A 24255-nucleotide genomic window follows, 5' to 3' on the forward strand; every position below is an offset into this window, starting at 1 on the left:
GAAATGCCTCTATATTTTAGGTTATAATGATGTGCTAGACTCTTGAGACACGAGTTATATTTTATATATAGAGAGAGAGAGAGAGAGTTATATATATATATTGAGAATGAATGGGTTTTATCATTGATCTTTAAAACAATATATTTTATCTGTAAACAGCCTGTAGTGTAATCAACAGCAAAAACAGCTTATGAGCAATTTATTGTACATAATATTAAATGTGGATAATAATTCACATGTACTTTGTTTTGTCTTTGTTTTTTAAGTGTTTTTTTTTAATGAGGCTATATTTTAAATGAGAAATATTACTTTTTTAAATTTCTATTTAAAAGTACTTCATTTGCATAATTTGTTTTTACATTCAATACTGCAAAAACATTGTATACAAAGCAAGTAGTGACAAGACACTGTGACAGAAACAAACAAACAAAAAAAGCAAAAACAAAAAAGGTGCTAAGTAATGAATGAATAAACAAACAAACATATTTAATCATAAAATGCATAAGCTCTACATTATTCCGAAAATCTTGTGCCTGGTCACACGTCAACAAATTAAATGTAATATGGTTTTCTACCATAGACAGTTAAATTTAAACTGCGGAGATGTTCAAACACAGTGCACTAGGTGGCGCTGTGCGTCAATCCTGCCGTACTTTTTCGCTCCGGCACGTGACCGGAAGTAGACTGTGTTTCATTCAAAGCGGCGCTATAGACAGTGCGCGGTGTAATTATGTAGTAAACGGTGAAGATTAACTCATATTCATTGACTGTATTTATGTTATGATGGCGGCAGGAGGAGCAGCGCACGTGGGAGATGTGGAGGAGGACGCGTCTCAGCTCTTGTTTCCTAAAGGTGAGAAGATGAAGTTATTAAGAGAACAGCGGCTCAATCTGTCGCACTGCTTCTTAAGATGTTCAGCCATTGCTGTTTCTTTTGTATTATAAAAACAAAATGCTTTTCAGAATATACAGCAACGTTAATTGGAAGAAGAACTAATAAGCATACCGTTAAAGAGCACATTAGTGTTACTGTTAAACACAACCCCATTCCTATCACTGATGAAAACTGTCTCTATCACTCACCATAATGAGCTAAACTGATAGATTCCCTGATTACCTCGCGCTCTGAGTTGACTGTCAGGTCGCTGATCGTTTAATCTGGTTCAGTGTTTTGATGTAACGCAGGGATGTGTTCTCGATCTTTGATTCGTCCCAGAGTTTGAGAACGCAGAGACCCTGCTGAACTCGGAGGTGCACATGTTACTGGAGCATCGCAAGCAGCAGAACGAGAGCGCGGAGGACGAGCAGGAGCTGTCCGAGGTCTTCATGAAGACCCTCAACTACACGGCCAGATTCAGCCGCTTCAAGAACAGAGAGACCATCGCCAGCGTGCGCAGGTCAGCACGCTCCACACACACTCCACACACACTCCACACACACTCCACAACACAACACATCTGTGTTTTATTGTGTCTCTGTGTGGGAGGGGGTGTGAGTGTGGATCTGTGTATAGTGTCAGCTGTTCTACCTTCCTGTGATTATATATGAAAGTGACGTGACATACAGCCAAGTATGGTGACCCATATTTAGAATTCAAGCTCTGCATTTAAAACATCCAAAGTGCACACACACATAGCTGTGAACACACACACAATGTGAACACACACCTGGAGCACTGAACACACACACACCGTGAACACACACCTGGAGCACTGAACACACACACAAACGGAGCACTGAACACACACACACACCTTGAACACACACCCGGAGCACTGAACACACTCACACCGTGAACACACCCGGAGCAGTGAACACACACACCCGGAGCAGTGAACACACACACCCGGAGCAGTGAAAAAAGCAGTGAACGTGAACACACACCCAGAGCAGTGAACACACACACACCCGTGAACACACACCCGGAGCAGTGAACACACACACACCGTGAACACACACCCGGAGCACTGAACACACACACACACCTTGAACACACACCCAGAGCAGTGAACACACACACACACCGTGAACACACACCCGGAGCACTGAACACACTCACACCGTGAACACACACCCGGAGCAGTGAACACACACACACACCGTGAACACACACCCGGAGCAGTGAACACACACACACACACCGTGAACACACACCCGGAGCAGTGAACACACAACACACCGTGAACACACACCCGGAGCACTGAACACACTCACACCGTGAACACACACCCGGAGCAGTGAAACACACACACACCGTGAACACACACACGGAGCAGTGAACACACACACACCGTGAAACACACACCAGGAGCAGTGAACACACACACACCGTGAACAAACACCGTGATCACTGAACACACACACCGTGAACACCACACCCGGAGCAGTGAACACACACACACATCCGGAGCAGTGAAACACACACCCGGAGCAGTGAACACACAACACACGTGAACACACACCGTGATGAACACACACACCCGGAGCAGTGAACACACACCGTGAACACACACACCCGGAGCAGTGAACACACACACACACCGTGAACACACACCCGGAGCAGTGAACACACACACACACACCGTGAACACACACACCCGGAGCAGTGAACACACACACTGTGAACACACACCCGGAGCAGTTGGGTTTTGGTCTTGCTCAACACACCTCAGTGAAACACACACCCGAGACTCTGAACCACACAACCTTAGAGTTAGGAACAACTCTCTAACACACTAGGCCACGAGTGACCACACACACAATGTGAACCACATTCAGTTCACGAATTCATATTGCAATGTTGCAATGTTTATGAATTTTTGTATATTTATCAAGGCCATGTTTTACCTTTACTATATTTTTCTGTTGTGATCAATTATTTTTCCTAGTTAGTGTGTATTTTAGTTTTTCTGAAGTACGTGTGTGTGGTTCTGTATGATGACATGGGTATGACAATATGAAGGTGGTTTATGCAGTGAAAACACAAAAACACAGAGAGATGGTTTAGGTGTAGGGTGATACAACACACAGTTTGTACAGTAGTAAACACATTACGCCTACCGTGAACACCACTGTAAATCACACATACCAACTTGTGTGTGTGTGAAAACATCTATTTAGAGCAGTTGGGGGAAAACTTCGGATGTTCATACTTGGGGTTACAAAAAAAAAAAACCTCAGTCGTGGTATTTCCAAATACGAAACTCGAATTTTAATAAGCATTTCAGAGTCAAAATCTCTTTCCACTAGGCATTTTCACGGGCCAAAACCCATGTTTTTGACCAATCAATGTCCAAATTCATATACTTTGTCATCATTATGCTTTAACGAGCTATGTTTTGTAATAATGCTTTAAAATGAATCCTCCTTGTCTAAAAAACAATTTTAGTTTTTCTGAAGTACGTGTACTGTCATTACTGTATTTTTTTTTGTTTTTTTTTTCATATTCATATTTTTTAAATCGCAATTTCATTAAACATGACCATGGTACTAAGCCATATTGTGATATTAAGTTAATCTCAATATATCCTGCAGCTCTAGTTTGAACATCTCAGCCTGCTCTTCTGAGCATCTCATAGTGACTGTAGATTTAGTGTGTTTTTTTTTTTTGTTCGTTTTAGTGTCGTTTAGTAAATATGATATTCCTATGAATGCTAACCGTGGCTGTGTTTCCAGCTTACTTCTGCAGAAGAAGCTTCATAAGTTTGAGTTGGCAAGTTTAGCCAATCTGTGTCCGGAGGCTGCGGAGGAGGCCAAAGCCCTCATTCCCAGGTGAGCATTACACACAAACACTGAGCGGGGAGATAACACTGATTTAAACACAGAGTACTGGGATATAGTAGTTTGTTTTATCATTTTGTGTTATATTTTTTTTATTTGAAAGCTCAACACATTGATGTTTCAGGAGACTGTTGAACTGAAAATTACAGTCAGCTGTTTTTGATGTTTGTTTACATTATTCTGTTATTGTATTGTGTGTGTATTAGTTTGGAAGGCCGGTTTGAGGACGAGGAGTTACAGCAAATCCTGGACGATATTCAGACTAAGCGCAGTTTCCAGTACTGAACCTCTTAATGAAGATTCACTTTGCTTTCTCTAATGGCTCTTCATGCCCTTCTTTTCTCTTTCCTTCTTGCATCGTTATACCTTGCCACAAATGTTCCCTTCTGTAGATGTGTAATGTGATGTTGTTTTGAAAAATAAACTGTTTTTGATAAAACTGACTGTGTCTCGGTGTCATGCAGCTGCAGCCCAAAATCCAGCCAATAACATATTTACATAATAGAAATGCAAATCTGAATCGGAGGCTGCAGCCCAAAATCCAGCCAATAACATATTTACATAATAGAAATGCTTGATTTATAACTATTAAAAATATATCACAGAACAGGTTCCTGGAGCTCATCTATCATAGATTATGTGAGTGTTTCATGAGAATATGTTATGATCCAAACACAAAGCATTATATGAAAGTTTTTATTATTATTATTATTATTACAGAATAAATAATAAAAGCTATTTAAAATGTTCTTAACTCACTTGTTGCTACTGAAACACCAAAGGTTTTAGTGGATTGAGATGATTTTATGGTATTTAAATCACATGAATTTGAAGTAAATGTACTACAAAATCTCATCACTACTGAGCACATTAGCTTTTGCAATTATTATTTTAATATATGTACAATTGTTCAAAGATGTATTTGTTATGTTAAAGCATGAGTTATGTTAAAAATGACCTAAAATTGTCACTGCCAAAATAATCAGGGCACTATTGAAACCTTATGAGTTTTATTTCTGAAGGTGAAACAACACTTAATTAAAACAAATAAAACTTAATTAAAAATCTTCAGTTTGACTATATATATATATATATATATATATATATAATATATATATAGTGTAATATGTTATTAAATAATAATAATACAATTTCTGGTCTGAAAACGAACTGTTAATGTATAACATCAGTATAATATGTTATTATATAATTTCTGGTCTGAAAACGAACTGTTAATGTATAACAATAGGATTGATAAAGCTTAATAGGATTTTAAATAAGTTTAAATAATATAGTTTAAACAGGTGTAAAGTGTACCTGAAAATCATATTTACAGATACCTTACAGTGAGAGGAAATCATAATTGTGGTATATTTTCACATTTGTGATATAAAGCAGCTGCACTGAAGTTTTATTGTCACGGTCTGTTTCCAGCCAGACTGATGATTTACTGTCTAAAATCATCAATCAGACTCTAGCACTCTCTATTCTAATGCTATTCATAAAAAAAAATGCCCCTTATAGACCTGCACTCTATTCATTTACTAAATGCTTGTTTAAAAAAATAATAATAATAATAATAATAATAAAAAAACCTAGCTTCTTTAATCTTTTTATCATGTGCCACCGATTCTCGTGACTAATGCATCTTTTATTTTATACAGAACCAAAACGCTTTCAGAGTCAGAACTTCACAAATGCTGCCCATCTAGTGCAAAATACAAAAATAACTTCATGTCTTCATGTTATCAACAGTAATGGCCAGTAGATGGTGTATATATATATATATATATATATATATATATATATATATTTAATTTACTAATCTTTGCAGCAATGCTTACAGTCATATACTCCCATTTCTCTGTCTGTGTAAGAGTGTTTGTGAGGTGTGAAGCTCTCTGGAGATAAAGAGCGTCATATATATTAATATATATATATGTTTTTTTTTGCAGGTGTGAGGGTTATGTATGTATATATATATATAGACTCCAATGCATTTCCTGCCGTAGTCAGAGGACAGAACAAGAGTGTGACGATAAATGCTGATATATTCTGCATACTTTCCCGGAGTTGTCTGGTCGCGATGATATCCTCCAGTTCAGCTCACTTTCTGGAATCACCTGCACCGTCTCTGCTTCTGGAGGAGGCATTTCATCCGGCTCCTCATCCGCATTATTACTCTAGAAGAGACAGCAGTTCTGTATTTCAGCAATATTTGTACATTGCTATTGAAAACACCAAATCAAATGAAGTAAGATCATGATCATTATCTCAGCAGTCACCTGTGTGCTTCCCTTCCTGTCCTTCACAGAGCGCTTTGTGTCAGATTTTCTGTGAGCATCAAATGTCGCTGGATCCACAGAATACAAGCACTCTGTCCACTTGCCATACAGAGCACAGATCTTTCTTTTACTGGACAGACATAGAGAAAAGAGCAACGTTCATAACAGTTCAGTCTAATATCAAGTCAAAGCCAAATCAGTATGATTATGAAAGTCCATCACTTGCAATCATGCTATTGTAATGAATACTGGCACGGCTACTACATACTGTATAACATTTACAGTACAACTGTGCAATTGTAAGAGTGATATTGGTTTTATAAAACAAAATGGTGCATTAAACACAGATAAGCAAAGTAAAGGTTAAACTATTAAACAGACTGCATACTCTAATTACTGCTATTTGACATGTAGTTGCAAAGTTACTTATAGTTAGTAGAATGTCTAAAATGGACAAACACAGTAAAATGCTCTTGTGTTGTTATATGCATCATCTACCCTCTTGGAGCACCACATATCCAATCAAATTAGTGGACCGGAGTTAACTAGAGTTGACACCACACTACAATAAAATTGAATTGGCTGAAATTGACATTTTAGTAACGTTTGCATACCCTTTTATCAAGTATGTATCCTTCCACTTTATGCAACTCTTTTCCAAAGATGCCACGGTTTGAAAGTCAAACAGCATCTTTCTCCAGTTCTGTTAAAAAACACAGTAAAATAATTTGTGGACTTTTTTTGTCTTTCAAGTTAGCTGTTCTTCTCCAAGCTTAATAAAGAAACAATGATCTAATTACACCCTTGTTAATGTCAAATCAGAGGATGATACTTGCTCTTACTTATGATTAATAATTTCAACATTTCCATATTGCTCAATCCACAATTGTCCCATGACAATGTTACACAGCAGGTCGGGTTTGTTCAGGTGAAGGCTTCTTGTGGCTGAAATGTAGCTGAATTTACATGTAAGAATTCTTCTTGACCTCTCATACAGTATGAGGAATAAACGCATGCTCCTCATGTTTACTGGCTGTAAAGTGTTTTTACAATTGCTAGAACACATTTCTTAATACTTAGATGTCACTTTTTCAAAACTCTTCACACAGTTCTCCTAACCAACTTTAATCTTGGCACAGCAGTACATTTCACATTCAAGTATGCACTTAAACTACCAAAATACTTGTCTCACATCAACTCATTGTTCTATAACACCTAGCAAAGGTTTTCCCCCAACAATCACACATAAAACAATGACCTAGAAACACTAACATTAGCATTATACAATGATTTTTTCTGTTTAATTTTATAAAACAAGAACACTCTGTACTGCTTAGAATTCACTGATGTAAATGTTACACGCTCCATGTTTACATTATAGCACAAAATTATTCCTGTTTCCCCTTTTTTATAGATGGTAATGAAATTTACCATCTAACACCTGTGTATGTGTTCAGTTACATCTGAATGTTTTGATACAATTCATTTTTTTTTTTTAGATTTAGATTATATTTCAGTACAGTATTACTATAGAAATGTAAGAAATTACTGTATATTATGTTTTGAAATTAAGTTTAACAGTTTTGAAAAGAGTTTGTAAATGTGCAAATTGGCCTGTAGGTACATAGAGTTTTGGCAGTGGGTGTGTTTGAGTGATAAACGAATTCATGTAACTGTAAGAGTAAGAGTCTGTTTCATGAATATATCAATATATATATATATATATATATATATATATATATATATATATATTATATATATATATATATATATATATATATATATATATATATTTTTTTTTTATTTTTTTATTTTTTTTGCAGTAAGTTTGAAAAACCTTATAGTCATACTTGAGTTTACATTTTGCTCTTCATTTGACTGCAGAGCCATGTCAGGTTTATTCAGTATAATTATATTGCTTATAATCAAAAGTAATTTTCTGTGTTTGGCCTAATATTTCATTGATTATATTCACTACTAAAAATTGTGTATTGTATTTACATAAGATCACATAAAATTTGCGCAGTGCATACGTATGCTGAAGGTAATTAAATGCAAAACAAATAGATTAATTCAGGTCTTAACCGTAATCCATATGCTTTGCACCTATCCGTTATTGTTTGAACTCTTATTGTTTTTTATGAGAGACTTATTTATGAGTTATTGATTAATAAATTTTGTTTTATAAAAAATAGTGATTTAACTTAAACTTAACCAAAGCTGAAGTTAAGAAACTCAAATTCAGCTAATTTTCCCGGCCTCTCCAACTTAAAAACATAAGAAAAATCTAAGTTCTGTACACCACCTTAATCATTTTAATGGCTTTGTAATGCAAACATCATACCAGAATACATTAATGGTACCATATACATGTTAATATAGGCCAGGCTTAAATGCAATGCTCTGTTTTACTCAGTAGGTCCCTGCCCTATTTCTCTATTAACCAAGGGTTTCTTGGTCTAAAAAAATTAAAATATATTTACCTTCATTCTTTGGATGGAGTCATGTGAAGCGCTAGCCTTGTGGATGAGGTACGTGTGCTCCATATATTCAATCCATCTCTGAAGAAAACTCAAAGGCTCATTAAAAATCACTGGCATTGTGATTTTAGACAGCTCCTGTGAAGATTTACAGATGATTATAATTAATTAACTGACTGCTTTGCATCAGAACTCAAGTCACCTTTATTCTATAGCACTTTAGAATGCAGATTGTTTTGCATAGTTCTTGTAAAGTTAATCAGTTCAGTTTAATAAGTGTGCCAAGTTTATCAATTGTAAAGCAAGTTCAGTTCAAGCAGCTCTCCTGAAGTCAGTAGTGTTGTTATTTAAAGTCAGTTCAGAAATTTCAGAAGCAGATTTCCACTTTACAAACCGGAGAATTAATTTGGCATGCTTACATCATGCAAACCTTGCAATACAAACATATTTATGCATATATAAGCATATTTGACTCACCATCCCAATGAATTTTTTGAGAACACCACATACTGACATTGTTTCGTGAGAAAATTGCAGCAGGAAGAGCCAACCTGTTCCAACAGGGACAATGAAACATATATCCCTATGAGTTCAGAACTGCACAGGTAATCGGAGAACATCAAATGCATACATGTATTCCAGCCAATATATTTAATCAATATTACATGAGCAAGAATGCTGTTGTTCTTAATATAAGCACGACTGCACCTTCGTGCAGCAGGTAAAGCAAAACTTATATTCAGATCAATAGTACAACTGCTGACGTCAAATATAAACAAGGCTTAACCTCGTTACCCTGTAACAAAGAAGTGAGCAGAAAATGTATGTCTTAAATCACAACATAAAAGTATATATTTATTTTTTGTGGCAAATTTGCTATCAGGTACTGTATAAATCACAATGGCAGTTTCATGTAAGCATCATTTAAGAAAGTATGTAAATTAAATAATATTTATAAACGTTAAATGTTCCTCTTTTGCTCTCACTTCACTGGATTCCTGTTGCTGGCCGCATCAAATTTAAGGCTACAATATGAATTAGGCCTATGACTGAATGAATGAATGCCAACAATGCAACACTCAATATTATATTATTTAACAGGGGGTCCTTGCTCAATAGCTTATTTCATCAGTTTGGACCTCATTAAAAACTGAAAAACCCTGGTCTAAATACTAGAAAACCAATTGCCCAACCAATTGCATAATGCATAAGTGTAATAGTATGGAGTGCCACAAGGCTCTGTCTTGGGGCTTCTATTGTTATAATTGATTAATAATGTGGCCATAATTATATACTTCATGTAGCTAAGTGATGTAATATGGTTTTACTCAGCTAAACAAATAAAACTGACTTCACTTGATTAAATTAAGGTTTCTGCAGGTTTATGAAGGTACATTTAAGACCTTTAAAGCCTTTTTAAGAACAAGTAAAGACAATTTAAGGAATAAGTTTTAATGGAACACAATGTGTCAATTTGGTCTCTGAATGCAAATGTCTTGTATTAGCAACACTTCAAAGTTTGAAAATATAACTTACAACTGATCTTCATTACTTTTTAATTAATTTTACAAAAAATATAATAATGTTTACTCTACCTTCTAATCATACTTCAAAAAGTGATGCTCTTCCTCAGTATTTTTGTCTTGTTTTCCAGTGCAAATGTCCAAAGATTCTTAAATCAAGATACATTTACTTTCAAAATGACATGAGGGTTAAAACGTCAACACATATCTGCCAGTGGGCTCAGAAAAATTAAAAAAGTTTTAATACCACATTAACAGATGCTTGTTCTTGATTTAATCATAAACTCATTTAATATTGTTCCATTTCTCAGAAAACAAGAATTCATATTGTCCTTTTGCATCTGAAAAATGTATTTGGATTTAAGGATGTTTACATACATTCATATTGGAATAACAAAAACAAAACTACTGAAGAAGATATTCATTTTCTGCAGTGCATGCAACATTTAATGCTGCGACTTGATGAATTTAAGGCTGTTCTCTTCTCCTCCGATTTAAGAGCTTTTAAGGCCTTCATGTGTAAAAATGTGAAGTATACACTTTTTAAGACCTTTGAAAGACCTGCAGAAACCCTGTAAATGAGGTTTTAACAGCATGATTAAGCAGCAGCAGCAGCAACAATAATAATCATTTGCAAACACTGGAAAATGGCCCTTTTTTATTCGCAGTGTAAAGTTAACGCACAAATTAAAACGAGAAAGGAAAACCAAATCCCATGAAACCAAAAGCATACCTGTGATTTTTTACTCCATTGCACTGGGTTTTGTCACCCTGGGTACTGTCCCCTGACATGATGTCTCTGGGGTCACAGGTGAAGCTGTGTCATCAGACACCAAACTGTTCTGGCTCTTGAAAAAGATAGAAGGATCTAGCAAAAACATGCGGCTTCACGAGAAAAGGAAGAACATTTGATAACTATATAAAGATAAACAAATGCATAGAATGATATAGACAGACTGTCAAGACCTATGTTTTCAAACAGCTTTGTAAGTCAAAGTAATTCATAGAGAACATTGATGCCAAAGTTTTGTAATATTACAATACTTTTGGGAAATGCAGCCTTGAACTGAGAATATGGACAATTAACAAATCAACAAATGGATTTGTATTACAGAAATAATGTTCAAATTATTTCTTGTTGTGTACATTATGTATATGAAACATATATAAGTTTAAGCAAATTATGCTCATATTCCTATTTTTGTAAAGCATAGGGGATTATAAGATTATGACAATATTATGACAGGTGGTATGATGACATTTGTCAGCTGCTACAAGCAAATAAGGACATACATTTAAACCTTTATCAGTGTTTACTGTGTTTAATGTTGTGTGTTTACTGTAGTTCACATTGTACTGAACATCTGTCTGCTGAGAGAGCCCTAAAAAGGATCAGCACTTCAACTATACAACACTCTCAGAAAAAAAGGTGCAAAAGCTGTCATGGGGGCAGAACCTTTTCTAAAGGTACACCTTTGTACCTTATTTACCCCTAAAGGGTGTATATTAGTACCTCAAACATACATATTAGTACCTAAAGTGTACATATTAGTGCCTAAATGGGACATTATTAGTACCTTTTGAAAGGGTACCATCACAGTGACAGGTCTTGCACTTGTGTGTGTGTGTGTGTGTGTGTGTGTGTGTGTGTGTGTGTGTGTGTGTATGTGTGTGTGTGCGTGTATACCTTGCCTACAATAACAACTAAATTTGCCTATTAACAACTAATAATTGCGAGAAAATTATAGAAATAATTACAAATAAACATCAAGCAACACATTGTTAAATGTGTATTTTTTGAAGTAAAAAGTCAAATGAAATAGTATTTTATTGTAAATATTACTCCAATAATCTACAACATTTACATTTAGTCATTTAGCAGACGCTTTTATCCAAATGATGACGGTAGAGTTTCTGTAATAAATGTGACCGTTACCTCAATGGCTGTACTTTCACTGCATACTAATGTCACAATACAGTGTATAGACTGTGTGGAAATTTGATGTCTATACAGCCCTTGATAAGAAACTAATAAATAAATATGTTAACTTAATATGATAAACATCAACAGTAAACCTAGATAGATAGATAGATAGATAGATAGATAGATAGATAGATAGATAGATAGAAAGGGATTATGAAGGGTATAATGGAGAATTACTGCTCACTATACACTGAGCCATCTTAAGAAGCTTTATTCCTCTTTAACAGAGTAAGCATCCTTCAGAAACGCTCTCATTAATATATATATATTATTTTTTTTGCCATTCAATAGATCTATACAACTGCATAATGCAAAACAAACTCCAACTCCGGTGACACTGCCCCAAGCCCTTATAAGCAGACATTTATGAGGTGTTGGACCCAATAATCAGATCCTATTCATTCTAGGTAATCTAGACAAACTGTTAAACAGTTGCAGTCTAGCAGCAACACACAAAACCTCGCCTTTTCCACATTGTCTTCATCATGTTTACAAATGAAACATTTGTCCTTTCTTATTAGCACATTAAGAACAGCTTAGCCTACTATCTTAGCATAGTGCTTATTATTGGATTATTAAATAAAAATGTGATTAGCTAGAAAATGATATCATGACAACACACTGTGTGATTAGCTAGAAAATGATATCATGACAACACACTGAAAAAAATGCATTTCTGATTCAGGCTACAATTCGCTATAGTTTTTATTACCTGATTAAACCTTTATCTGGCATTCAGAAAATCAAGATGCCCTATATATTGCCCAGTCCTAAACAGTTTACAGTGGATTTACAACTATTGTCTTCTCTTCCGAAAATATGAATACAAAAGCTATGAAAAAGTCTCATATAATGGACTTAACTACTGATTTTATTTTGATTGATAAATTGTAATTTATCTTTCTTTTATGATACATCCCTTGTTTTATTATTTACGTTCCTTCTTTTTAATGTGTTGTTATTGAATAAAAAAGAAATAAGTAAACTGCTCGACTGGGTCTTCTGTTCTGGTCACATGAACATGAGTAAGAGATGAAAGATTGAGAAACTAACAAGTTATTTCTGTTTCTTCAGTTGCATTATCGTGATGTCCTAATTCCAAATATGGATCAAAGGTTATGTGGAAGCGTTGAGGCAATTTGGGCTCTTGAAAATATAACATTATAATTTAACTCCAAAATGATATCATGACAACACACTGACATTAAAAATGTAGGCCTAAGACAAGCAAATTATTTATGATTTAATTATCATTTATTTTTTATGATACATACAGGGTGGGAAAAGAAATAATTATATAAAAATTATATTTCAAATAGTAAAAGTAATGTTGAACTAAAAACAATACATATTTGGGCAAAGGTACTGAGGCACACCTTGTAATTACTGAATTCAAGTATTTTAATCAGACCCATTGCCACAGGAACATAAAATCAAGCACTGAGCCATGCAGTCTGCATGTACAAACATCTGTGGGGGGTGGAAAGGGGTCATTTTGAAGAACAACAGTGAATTGCAGTGTGGTACTGTGATAGGACTCCACCTTTACAATAAATCAATTTGTGAATTTTCTCCCCTGCTAGATATCCCATAGTCAACTGTAAATGGAATTATTGGAAAGTGGAAGCATTTTGGAACAGCAGCAACTGTAAAGTCATAGTGCAGGTAATATGGAGAGTAAAAGCTGAAGAGCTCCAAACTTCCACTGGCATTAATATCAGCACATAAACTGTGCAGCAGGAGCTTCATGGAATGGGTTTCCATGGCCGAGCAGCTGCATGCAAGCCTCACATCAAGTACAATGCCAACCCTGTTGAAAAAAAAAACAGCATGTGCTGGTTAGGTATGTTTTGAAGCATGGCTGCTGGTTTGAGCTGGTTTAAGCTGGTCATGTGCTGGTCCTAAACTGGTCATAAGCAACTAACTCCTGCTCAGGACCAGCTTAGGACCAACACATGATGAGCTTAACCCAGATCATGACCAGCTAAGGACCAGCTTAAACCAGCAGTCATGCTTCAAAACATACCTAACCACAGTATGCTGTTTTCAACAGGGAAGTGTCTAATGGAGTGGTGTAAACAAGTGGTTTTCAACTCCAGTCCTATGGACCCACTACTCTGCACATTTTGTGTGTATTCCATACTTAACACACTTGACTCAGATCATCAGCTCTTAGTGTCTCAGATAAGAGACACATAGAAAATGTGTAGAGTGTAGATGTGTGGGTCCCCAGGACCTTAGTTGAGAACCACTGGTGTAAAGCAATCTGCCACTGGACTCTGGAGCAGTGGAAACTTGTTCTGTGGAGTGACAAATCTCGCTTCTCTGTTTAGCAGTCTGATGGGCAAGTCTGGGTTTGGCAGATGCTAGGAGAATGTCACCTGCCTGACTGCATTGTCAAGACTGTTAAGTTTTGTGGAGGAGAGATAATGGAATAGTGCTGTTTTTCAGGGGTTGGGTTAGGCGAAAGACTACAGAATACCCAAGATGTGTATAGTTTTGAATGGGAAAAAAAATGCAATGTTCAATATGGCTGCTCTATCGAAGAATGCCCCACCTTCTGAGTAAAAGAGCCAATCACTAATCGGTAAAGTAATCCTGTCACCGCAGCTGCCGTTAGAAGTCCCAGTTGCTATAGAAACAGAGACGTGTGCTCAGGACTGTGCATGTGCATTGGCTGGTCTAGCCTGAAAAATACTTTCAGTATACCCTTACTTCCAGTGACAATAAATCTTAATGCTTCAGCATACTAAGACATTTTGGACAATGCTATGCATTTAATTTGTTGGGAACAGTTTTGGCAAGGCCCTTTTCTATTCCAGTATTACTGTGCCCCAGTGCATAAAGCAAGGTCCATAAAGACATGGATGAGTTTAGTGTAGAGGAACTTGACTGGCCTGCACATAGTCCTGTCATCAACCTCATCCAACACCTTTGGGATGAGCTGGAAAGGAGATTCCAAGCCAGGCATTCTCGTCCAACATCTTTTTACGTTTTATTGTTGTTGTTCTGTTTCTCCTTGGATAAGGTTGTTCACGTAGTGTTGTGTCAGAGTCCACTTTGCCAAGTCCAAGTCGAGACCTAGTCTTTAAACAACTGAGTTTAAGTGGGAGACATTTATTAATGTCTTTTTATCATAATTTTATGTTGTGTACAAAATAACAATAAACTCAAACAAACAAACAAACAAACAGAATGTCAGAGTCCAAGTCCAAGTCAACCCGAGTCTGTCCGAGTCCAAGTTCATTCATAATTGCAGTCCAAGTCCGAGTCCAAGTCCTGAGTCCAAGTACCCCAACTCTGTTGTTCAGTCTAGCACAGAGAAACTGGGGAACCATAATAAACCCCAAACCCAGCATAGAGGGGTTCAGTAAACGTGGTGTTGAATGTGTGTATGTGTGTGAGTGTGTGTGTGTCAGAGACACTATAGAAGGACAGAATACCAGCAGACCAGTCCAGATAGACACCTACACGATTAGAGGATGAAGGGGTTGATATCTCAGTGCTGTCATTATTGTGACAGACAGTGAGTCTGTTATAAAAACTGCTCAGATTCCAGGACTTTTGATTGAATCCAAACCTGCAGTCACTTCCACCTTTCCTGCTGATATCTTTGTACGTCATTGATATTTCTGTCCCCCTCCCACTCCATTCAGCCTCCCAGTAACAGCGTTCAGTCAGACTCTCTCCACACAGAACCTGAGGATGGTGCTCAAATCTCTCTGGATGATGAGGATACGACTTCTGCTCTTCCACATATGTTACCTTTTTGTTCCTCTCAGACAGGATCAGGTGAGAGTTTGCAGTATTTGGATCTAGTGTGAGACTACAGGCATCTGAACACACAAAGAATGAGATGAAAAGAGGGAAACATTTATAAAAACAAAATAAAACAATTCTTATATTTGTTTGTGTTTGTGTATAGACCTACATTTTTGTGGTCCTGCTGTAATCCTGAAATGTCCTCCATGACCCACACTATAAACAAACAGATAAACAAACCTATATGGTTTTGTCATTGTTTTTTATAGTGTTGATTTTTGTTATGTCTGTATGGACAGTTACGTGAGCAGCTTTCTGAGCACCACATCTCTCCTCAGAACAGCAGCTGTCAATCACATGAGACCCCTTTAAATGGCCTTAAATAATACAGAATCGAGTAAATAATCAAAACTGAATTGAATCTCATTGTGAATCAAAAACCTATGAATTGTGAATCGAATCAATACACTGTCACTTAAAAACATTGTCTGTGACATGGTTACTTGCTGTTTGTAGGATTTACTAAATCACGGAAGTGAGCTGCTATTGATGACAAATACTTTGCATATTTGCTCTTTATGTGTCATTTTGGTATTGAATCAATTGCATGAATAAAACAATGGTGCTAGCATGTTGTGAGTTACTAGATATAGCCGTAAACATCTCCTGCTCCTGAGGAACTCATATAAATTATACAAATATACTTTGATTCAAACCCAATATGTGAAAACAGATCAGAAATAGAAAGGTGCTCACATGAAGTTTAAAAATATATATAAAACACATACTTGAGTATCTGTAGTGAGCAGTTTGCATCATTCAGTTTGTGGTTGAGCAGCTGGACTCCTGATTGTCCTGGGTGATTGTAGCTCAGATCAAGCTCTCTCAGGTGTGAGGGGTTTGAATTCAGAGCTGAAGATAAATAACCACAGCCTTCCTCTGTCACCATACATCCAGACAACCTACAGACAGATAGACACATATTCACACGTGTTATCTAAAAGAGGACATTCAACAGACTTTTGTTTTTATAATAAGCTAATTATAAACACCCTGACTGAAAAACTTTCTGTTTTCCTAATAACTTTTCAGAAACAGCTCAATCCATCATCACCAATTCTAATGTAAGTTTGTCAAAGAGTTTCAAAGGCTACACATATTTTGAATCAGTAACAGAATATCCTGAATCCATGGCACAAGAAAGTAATTCCACATACATAAGATTTTTCTGGACACTCCTTGTTTTTTTTTATTTATTTACAGCCATAACAAATAGTGTACATAGAACAGTTAAGTACCTCCTCATAAATACCTCAATATTTCCAGCAGACAGTTTGGATTCTTCAGTCCATCAGAGAGAAGCTTCACTCCTGAATCCTGTAGGTCATTATTAGTCAGGTCCAGCTCTTTCAGGACAGAATTTGAGGATTGTAGAGTTGATGATAAACTCTCACAACACTGATCAGTAAGATAACAGCCAGCGAGTCTATACAACAAAGAACAAATGATGCAGATGTCCAGTTAGTCCCAATTTTAAGGGGCCATAGGTTTCAATTAGTTTTATGTATATTTACATCCAGAATATACTGAATTAAGAGTGTTGGTATGGTATAGCATACACTTAATTATATTCTTTATTTCTGACTCCTTGTTGACTATTAGTTTTTAATATTTCATTCTTTTGAGATGTCATCAATGGCAAATATTACTTTCTTTTGCAAAACAGTATACTCACAGAGCTTTTCTGCAGTTGATCACAGCTGGTATGAGTCTTCTTCTACCCTCATCTGATGTGTTGTATCTCTTCAGATCCAGCTCATCTAGCACCTCTTCTGACATCTGAAGCATGTAGGCGATTGTTGAGCAGTGAGCAGGAGAGAGCTTCTTCTCTGAGTGTTTGTCTGACTTCACAAATGCCTGAATCTCTCTGGACAGAGTCTGATCTTTCACTTCCAGCAGACAGAGGAACAGGTTGATGGATCTTTCAGTGGAGAATCCATGTCCATCTTTGATCTTCTCTTTAATGTATTGTGAGGTTCTCCTGATGCTCTCTGAGCTGTTCTCTGTGTGTGTCAGTAGATTCTGTAAAAGTATCTGATTGGACTCCAGTGAGATGCCCAACAGGAACCGCAGGAACAGATCCAGGTGTCCATTCTCACTCTCAATGGCTTTATCTATTGCTCCTTGATGCAGATTATGCATTGAATCAAAAACCTTAAGGGTCTCTGTTGTACTGCATAAATAGCAGTAAAACACATGAAAAGCAGCAAGAAACTCCTGAATGCTCAGATGAATGAAGCTGTAGACTTTCCTCTTATGAATCACTGATTCCTCCTTAAAGATCTCAGTGCAAATCCCAGAATACACTGATGCATCAGTGAGGTCTATACCGCTCTCTCTCAGATCCTTCTCATAGAACATCACATTGCCCTTCATCAGCTGTTTGAAAGCCACTTCAGCAAGTTTCTCAATCATTTCTCTGTTGGACTGCAGGAGTTTCTCTGGATCTCTCTCTTCATACTTCTGGTTCTTCATGTTGATCTGAATCAGCAGGAAGTGGATGTACATTTCAGTCAGAGTTTGAGGGATTTCTGCATTCAGATCTTCTTTCAGGAGCTTCTGAAGCACAGTGGATGAGATCCAGCAGAAGACGGGTATATGGCACATGATGTGGATGCTTCTTGATCTTCTGATGTGTGAGATGATTGTGTTGGCTTGATGCTGGTCACTGGTTCTCTTCCTGAAATATTCCTCCTTCTGAGGCTCATTGAATCCCTGAATTTCTGTCAGACGGTCGATGTATTTGGGGGGGATCTGATTGGCTGCTGCTGGTCTGGATGTGATCCAGATGCATGCAGAGGGAAGCAGCTCTCCTTTCATGAGGTTTGACATCAAAACACCCACTGATGAAATCTCAGTAGCATCAGAAACTTTCTGAGCATCTGAAAACTTCAGTGTGATTCTGCTTTCATCCAGACCATCAAAGATGAATACAATTTTACATTCCTCATAAATCTTTGAGCCCAGATCTTGAAGTTCAGGATGAAAGTCCAGCAGAAGTCTGTGAAGACTGTACTGATGATCTTGAATCAAGTTCAGCTCTCGAAATGGAAGCACAAACATGAAATCTACATCCTGATTGGAGTTTCCCTCTGCCCAGTCCAGAATGAACTTCTGCACAGAGACAGTTTTTCCGATTCCAGCGATGCCTTTAGTAAGAACAACCTTGATTTTGTCTTTCTCACATTCTGGTTCAGGTGAGGCTTTAAAGATGTCATTGCAGTGGATTCCAGTGTCTTGTGAATGTTGTGTTCTGGCTGTCTTCTCTATCTGTAAAACCTCATGTTCTTCATTCACCCCTTCACTCTCTCCTTCTAAGATGTAGAGCTGTGTGTAGATCCTGTTCAGGAGGGTTTCATTCTCTTGGAGTTTAATACCCTCAAATAAACTTTCATACTTGTTCCTCATGCTAGTTTTGTGCATTTCTTTGACTCTTTTTTTCAGGTCTCCAGTCTCCTGCTGCAGGGCTGCTTTTGTGTAGCAGACTCTGTGCATCTGAAGATCAGAATGTGTTCTGGATCTTTGTCGGCACTGAGGACAGTCAAAGTTTTCTAGTCTCAACTGATCCCAGTCAAAACTAATGCATTGTCTGCAGAAGCTGTGTCCACAGGTGATAGAGACCGGATCTCTTAGAACCTGCTCACAAGCTCCACATCTGGACTGATCCTGGATCAGATCATCCATCTTTTCACAAAAGAAACCGGTTTTTAATAGCACATCAAACTTTACCAAGTGTAAGGAACAGTATAAGTATTATCAATAAAATGTTATATTTCAGTTTTCAGCATTATGTAATTATTTGGCAACACTTTATTTTGATGGTCCCTCTTTATTTTTATGGTCTCTCAACAGACATTCTACTGACTAAAAATAACTTTGCAAGTACATGTCAGCCTATTCTTACCCTAACCCTACCAGTCTACTAATTCTATAATGAGAGTTTGTAGACATGTAGGTGGAAAATTACTTATAGTCAATAGAATGTTAAAGGGACCATCAAAATAAAGTGAAACCAATTATTTCAGTTTAGAAAAAAACTTTTAAGAACAAGTTAATGTACAATGACACTTTATCAAAGTAGACGTGACCAAAATGTAATAAAGATGCAAGTTGAGAAGCTTTGGATCACAGCAAATGTATTTAAATTTTTCCCCTATTGCCCTATTAAAAAATCCACAGAACTCCACAACTGTAGGACAAAATCTAATGCCACCCACATGCTACAAGATTTTCGCCCTGATTTATCTTTTAATGAAACCCAAGCAGAAGTCTGTGAAGGTTGTCCTGATGATCTCTATTCAAGTTTAGCTCTCGAAATGGAAGCACAAACATGAAATGTTAAAGTGCCCCAATTATGGATTTTTAAAAATGACTTTTCATGCAGTGTGTAATGTAGCAGTATGTGAATGTAAACAGTCTAAAGCTGAAAAGCAGTGTAAAGCTAAAAGTTCATCATAAATAAAGTTATTGTCTCTCAAAAGAAAGAGTCGATTTTGAACAGCTGAAACAATTGTTTAAATTTAATTTAAAACTTGAACCCCCCGCCCCCCCTCAAACAGCTCGCTCATGTGGATAACATAATGTCGAGAAGATGCTGTGCTCTGCGCTGTGGAGGTAAATTCATTTTATTTTTCACTGTCAAAGGATGAGGCTGAAGTATCAGTGGTTAAAATTCTTCTTTACTATGATACCACAGCAATATAATCACAACCTTTTGCTGTCTTCCTGTCATTTCACTGATGACTGCCTCTCCAATCTCTGCAAGTTCGAAGCAGGATTGGTAAATCCGTTGTCTTTGAAAGATGGCTCAGTGCACAGTTTGTTTGGACAAGCTTGCTCCTCTGAATCACAACCTGTAAATATGATTGTGACGAGTGGGGCGGGGCTGAGAGCCATGGGAACGGAGCGAGGCCAGTGGAGTGATTTGGAAATGAGCGACACCTGCTCCACTCACCGGTCTCGAGTTCCACGGAGGAGATTGGAAGGATACAAAAGAGGAGCGACGACGACCAGGCCGACTGCAGTGAAGGATGAGAGAGGACCAGGCCGGTGGGTTTTATTTGTAAGTTTGTTTGGTCTTTTGTTTGTGCGCAGCAAAGTGAAGCAAAACTCTGCGTCCGTGACTGGGGCTGTCGCACTGATTTTTGTGTGTTTAGAAACTATGATAGATTGGTTATTAAAGTTTCATTTAAATGTTCGCCGGTTTCCCGTCCTCCTTCTTCGCACGTGATTGGTAAAGTTTGTACGTCATTACACTGATTAATAATTGATTTAATTTTGATGTTCTGTCGAGCGTGCAAAATATGTAGTTCTGTGTGTTGTACTGTGTTGTGAATACACTTCTGTAGGTCTGTCAGCTAACTCACATTATAGATCTGATAATCAGCTGTGGGCTGCTATTTTCTAGAAATGTTGATTAATACAGAATATCTGTCGTTCTTATTACTTGCAGTCATGAAGGATGGAGCAATTCATTGGCTTAACAAACTGTGCTTCAGCAGTACTCTATGTCTGTGTTTGACTAAAATTCTGTAAAAATTAAATGCATACTATAAGAAAATGAAAGTGTTTTTTGACCTTGCACATATAAACCAAAATCAAATTATGAACCTTTCAAACAGCATAATAGGGGCACTTTAATGAAGAATGCCGACAAATATCCAAAATTTAGAGCAAATTGGTACTCATTCACTTGATTTTGAATCATGTTTGTATTATGAAAGGAGTGATCAGTAGGAGAGATGCCTACTGATGTCCATGAGATATTTAGCAGCAGTGTTGCCAGGGTCATGGATTTCTCTCATAATTAGGCTATTTTGAAAATACAGTCATGAGAAAAATTACAGATCCATAGGAGATTGGAAGGATACAAAAGAGGAGCGACGACAGTGAAGGATAAGAGAGGACCAAAAGAAAAATAAAAATACTTCCTTTTACTAATGTGTGTTGATCCTTGTAAATTAATACCTGGCAACCTAAAGAACACTGAAAGAGAGAGTTGAGAAAGCGAGACTGTATAAGAGGCACAATTTGTCACTTCACAATCTAGTACCGCTTTTCCACTGTGCCTGGTGCCAGAGCTGAAACCAGTGCTCGGTCAAGGGTGGCACTCATTCAGAACCGGCTCGCATTTCCACTTAGCAGAACCATCTATGTCACCAACATGTGATTGAAATCACTTGCTATCTCTTGCAGAAGGAAAGCGTTGGTCTCTTCTGCCAACAACTGCTGAAATTACATATTTAATAATTGATTGTTAGTAATGTTGTTAATTTATCTGAACTCCGACGGTTTTAAAAAATGGTGCCTTTCAAACTGCAATCTGTAGTGGAAGCTCTGCCTACTGACATCATAGGTTCCCTTGTTCGAGAGCAGCAAAGTTTTGGGGCCGATTTGGGACCAGAATCTGGGCAGCCTGTTCCCAATTCGGTTCCCCGGTGGAAAAGTGTTATAAGTTTTGTAAGTTTCACCCACAAAGGGAATTTTAAGGCAGGTTAATCGAGTATATATTTTATTAATAGCATTTAAATCTCCTAAATCTCTAATCTGCTACAGTAAATGTGAGTAAAAGGTATAAAGCAAGAGTGTTTAGTTCCAAACTTACTTTAATATACCATGTAGCCTTTAAATAAGCTTAAATTACTTAATTTGCTGGATCAGGTGAGTTTAGTTAGGGTTGGAGCAAAACTCTGCAGGGCTGTGGCCCTCCATGAACTGTTTGACATTCCTGGTATAAAGACATTATTAACATCATGATTTTCTGTAAAACTGTTTTGAAACTATGTGTATGGTGATATATATATATATTTTATATTGTTTTGAAACTATGTGTTTGGTGATATATATATATATATATATACATAGCTATAAAAACAAAAAAAGTAACTGAAGAAGAATAAATAAATATAAAAAAATATATTAAATATGCATATACTATATATAAATGTCTAGATAAAATCATCTAAAGATTTAAAAGAGAAAAGAGTCGGGTTTGAGCTGGATTTTTTAACAGGAAATGGCAACCCTGTCCAGCTGGTTAAACATTAGACCTGTCAGCGATCCAAGTCATGTGTGTAATTTGTTTTGACGGGAAATTATATCAGTGATAACAGACAGTGTTAAGAACAGCAATCCGATAACTTTAAGTCATTCCAGTAAAGTTGTAAAGTGTTTGGGTGGCATAAGAGGTAGAATGTGGACTTTAGTGGGTAATAATACTCTTCCTTGACAATAGAGATTAAATATAATAACTGGTGCAATTGAGTCAAGTCAATTAAGTCAAATAAAGATAATAGTTCAGAGATCTTGGTAGGATGTAAAATCTAGTATGTAATTTATAGAATTTCTTGAAAGCAGAAGTCCTAACAGGGTCATGTGAAACCAACTTTATCGCAATCAGAAACCAATCCTATTTACATGCAGGGCCAGATTTAAAACTTGGAATTCTCAGTTTAATTGTCTCAAATGATTTGTATATACATTCCATGTTTTATGAATGACTTACTGTGATCAAAGTATCCCGCTCGTCAGTCCTGCTGTTTTCGACTCCTTCCTGGTCAATGAAAAGCAGTAATGTTTTTACTTTCGGTTTCTCTTTCACTTGGTTACTCAAACTTCTTGGAAACAGATCAGATGTTTTGGAGTAAACATGCCAGTTTAATTCAAATTCTTGTTATTTTCATCTTCTTCTTCTTCTTCTTCAGCTTCTTTTTAATACTGATATATAGTATCAAATATTTTTGAATGCATGTGTATCAGTTAATTAAAAACATGCTGAAACATATTTTTTTAATTTAATTTATATGACCTATAATTCTATTTCATTACAATTATAATTCTATGATTCTGTTTCATTTACATTTTAATTTATGTGACACACAGACACAGTGAGAGAGAGAGAGAGAGAGAGAGAGAGAGAGAGAGAGAGAGTCTTGTTTTCGCCCTACACCTATCCCTCACAGAAAACTTTCTGCATTTTAAAATTCTCAAAAAAAAAAAATAAATAAATAAATAATAATAATAATAATAAATAAATACATTTCTATATGATTTATAATTTTGTTTCAATTTAGGTCTCCACTGTGACACAAGTCCCCATGAGTCTGTGTGCATTCAGGTTTAGAAAAATGCTTATACACACACACAAAAAAAAATAAATAAATAAAAAAACCTAGAAAAAGGGCACAATGACCAGTACTATTTTTTTTTATTTAATCAAATTTAGTTAGAATAATAAGATAATATAGGGTTACTGTTACTGATCAAATGAAATCAGTATCAATAAAATCCATGCCTGCAATGCAGATGGTACTGCAGAGGATCACAGAAACTGTATTTAAATTGACATGAGATGTATTTACAGACTGTTAAAAAAAAATTTT

At 36.5% G+C, this 24255-nt stretch overlaps 2 protein-coding genes across 2 annotated transcripts; one reads left to right on the plus strand and one right to left on the minus strand.

The window, feature by feature from the left end:
- The first annotated feature begins 674 nt into the window (after window positions 1-674).
- LOC109047406 (DNA-directed RNA polymerase II subunit RPB4) lies at window positions 675-4223 on the plus strand. The gene is made up of 4 exons (XM_042769189.1): window positions 675-853; window positions 1217-1397; window positions 3676-3771; window positions 3987-4223. The coding sequence occupies exons 1-4, from the start codon at window positions 781-783 to the stop codon at window positions 4063-4065; spliced, it is 429 nt and encodes a 142-aa protein (XP_042625123.1). The 5' UTR covers window positions 675-780; the 3' UTR covers window positions 4066-4223.
- Window positions 4224-14143: 9920 nt separating this feature from the next.
- LOC109056887 (NLR family CARD domain-containing protein 3-like) lies at window positions 14144-23719 on the minus strand. Its single transcript, XM_042769201.1, has 6 exons — window positions 23379-23719; window positions 17550-19558; window positions 17127-17300; window positions 16603-16776; window positions 15984-16030; window positions 14144-15888 (listed from the first exon to the last, which is right to left on the minus strand). Exons 2-6 carry the CDS (start codon window positions 19556-19558, stop codon window positions 15365-15367), a joined length of 2928 nt encoding a protein of 975 aa, XP_042625135.1. The 5' UTR covers window positions 23379-23719; the 3' UTR covers window positions 14144-15364.
- Between the last annotated feature and the right edge of the window lie 536 nt (window positions 23720-24255).

This window comes from Cyprinus carpio, chromosome A2, assembly GCF_018340385.1.
Source record: "Cyprinus carpio isolate SPL01 chromosome A2, ASM1834038v1, whole genome shotgun sequence".
NCBI classification, from domain to species: Eukaryota; Metazoa; Chordata; class Actinopteri; order Cypriniformes; family Cyprinidae; genus Cyprinus; species Cyprinus carpio.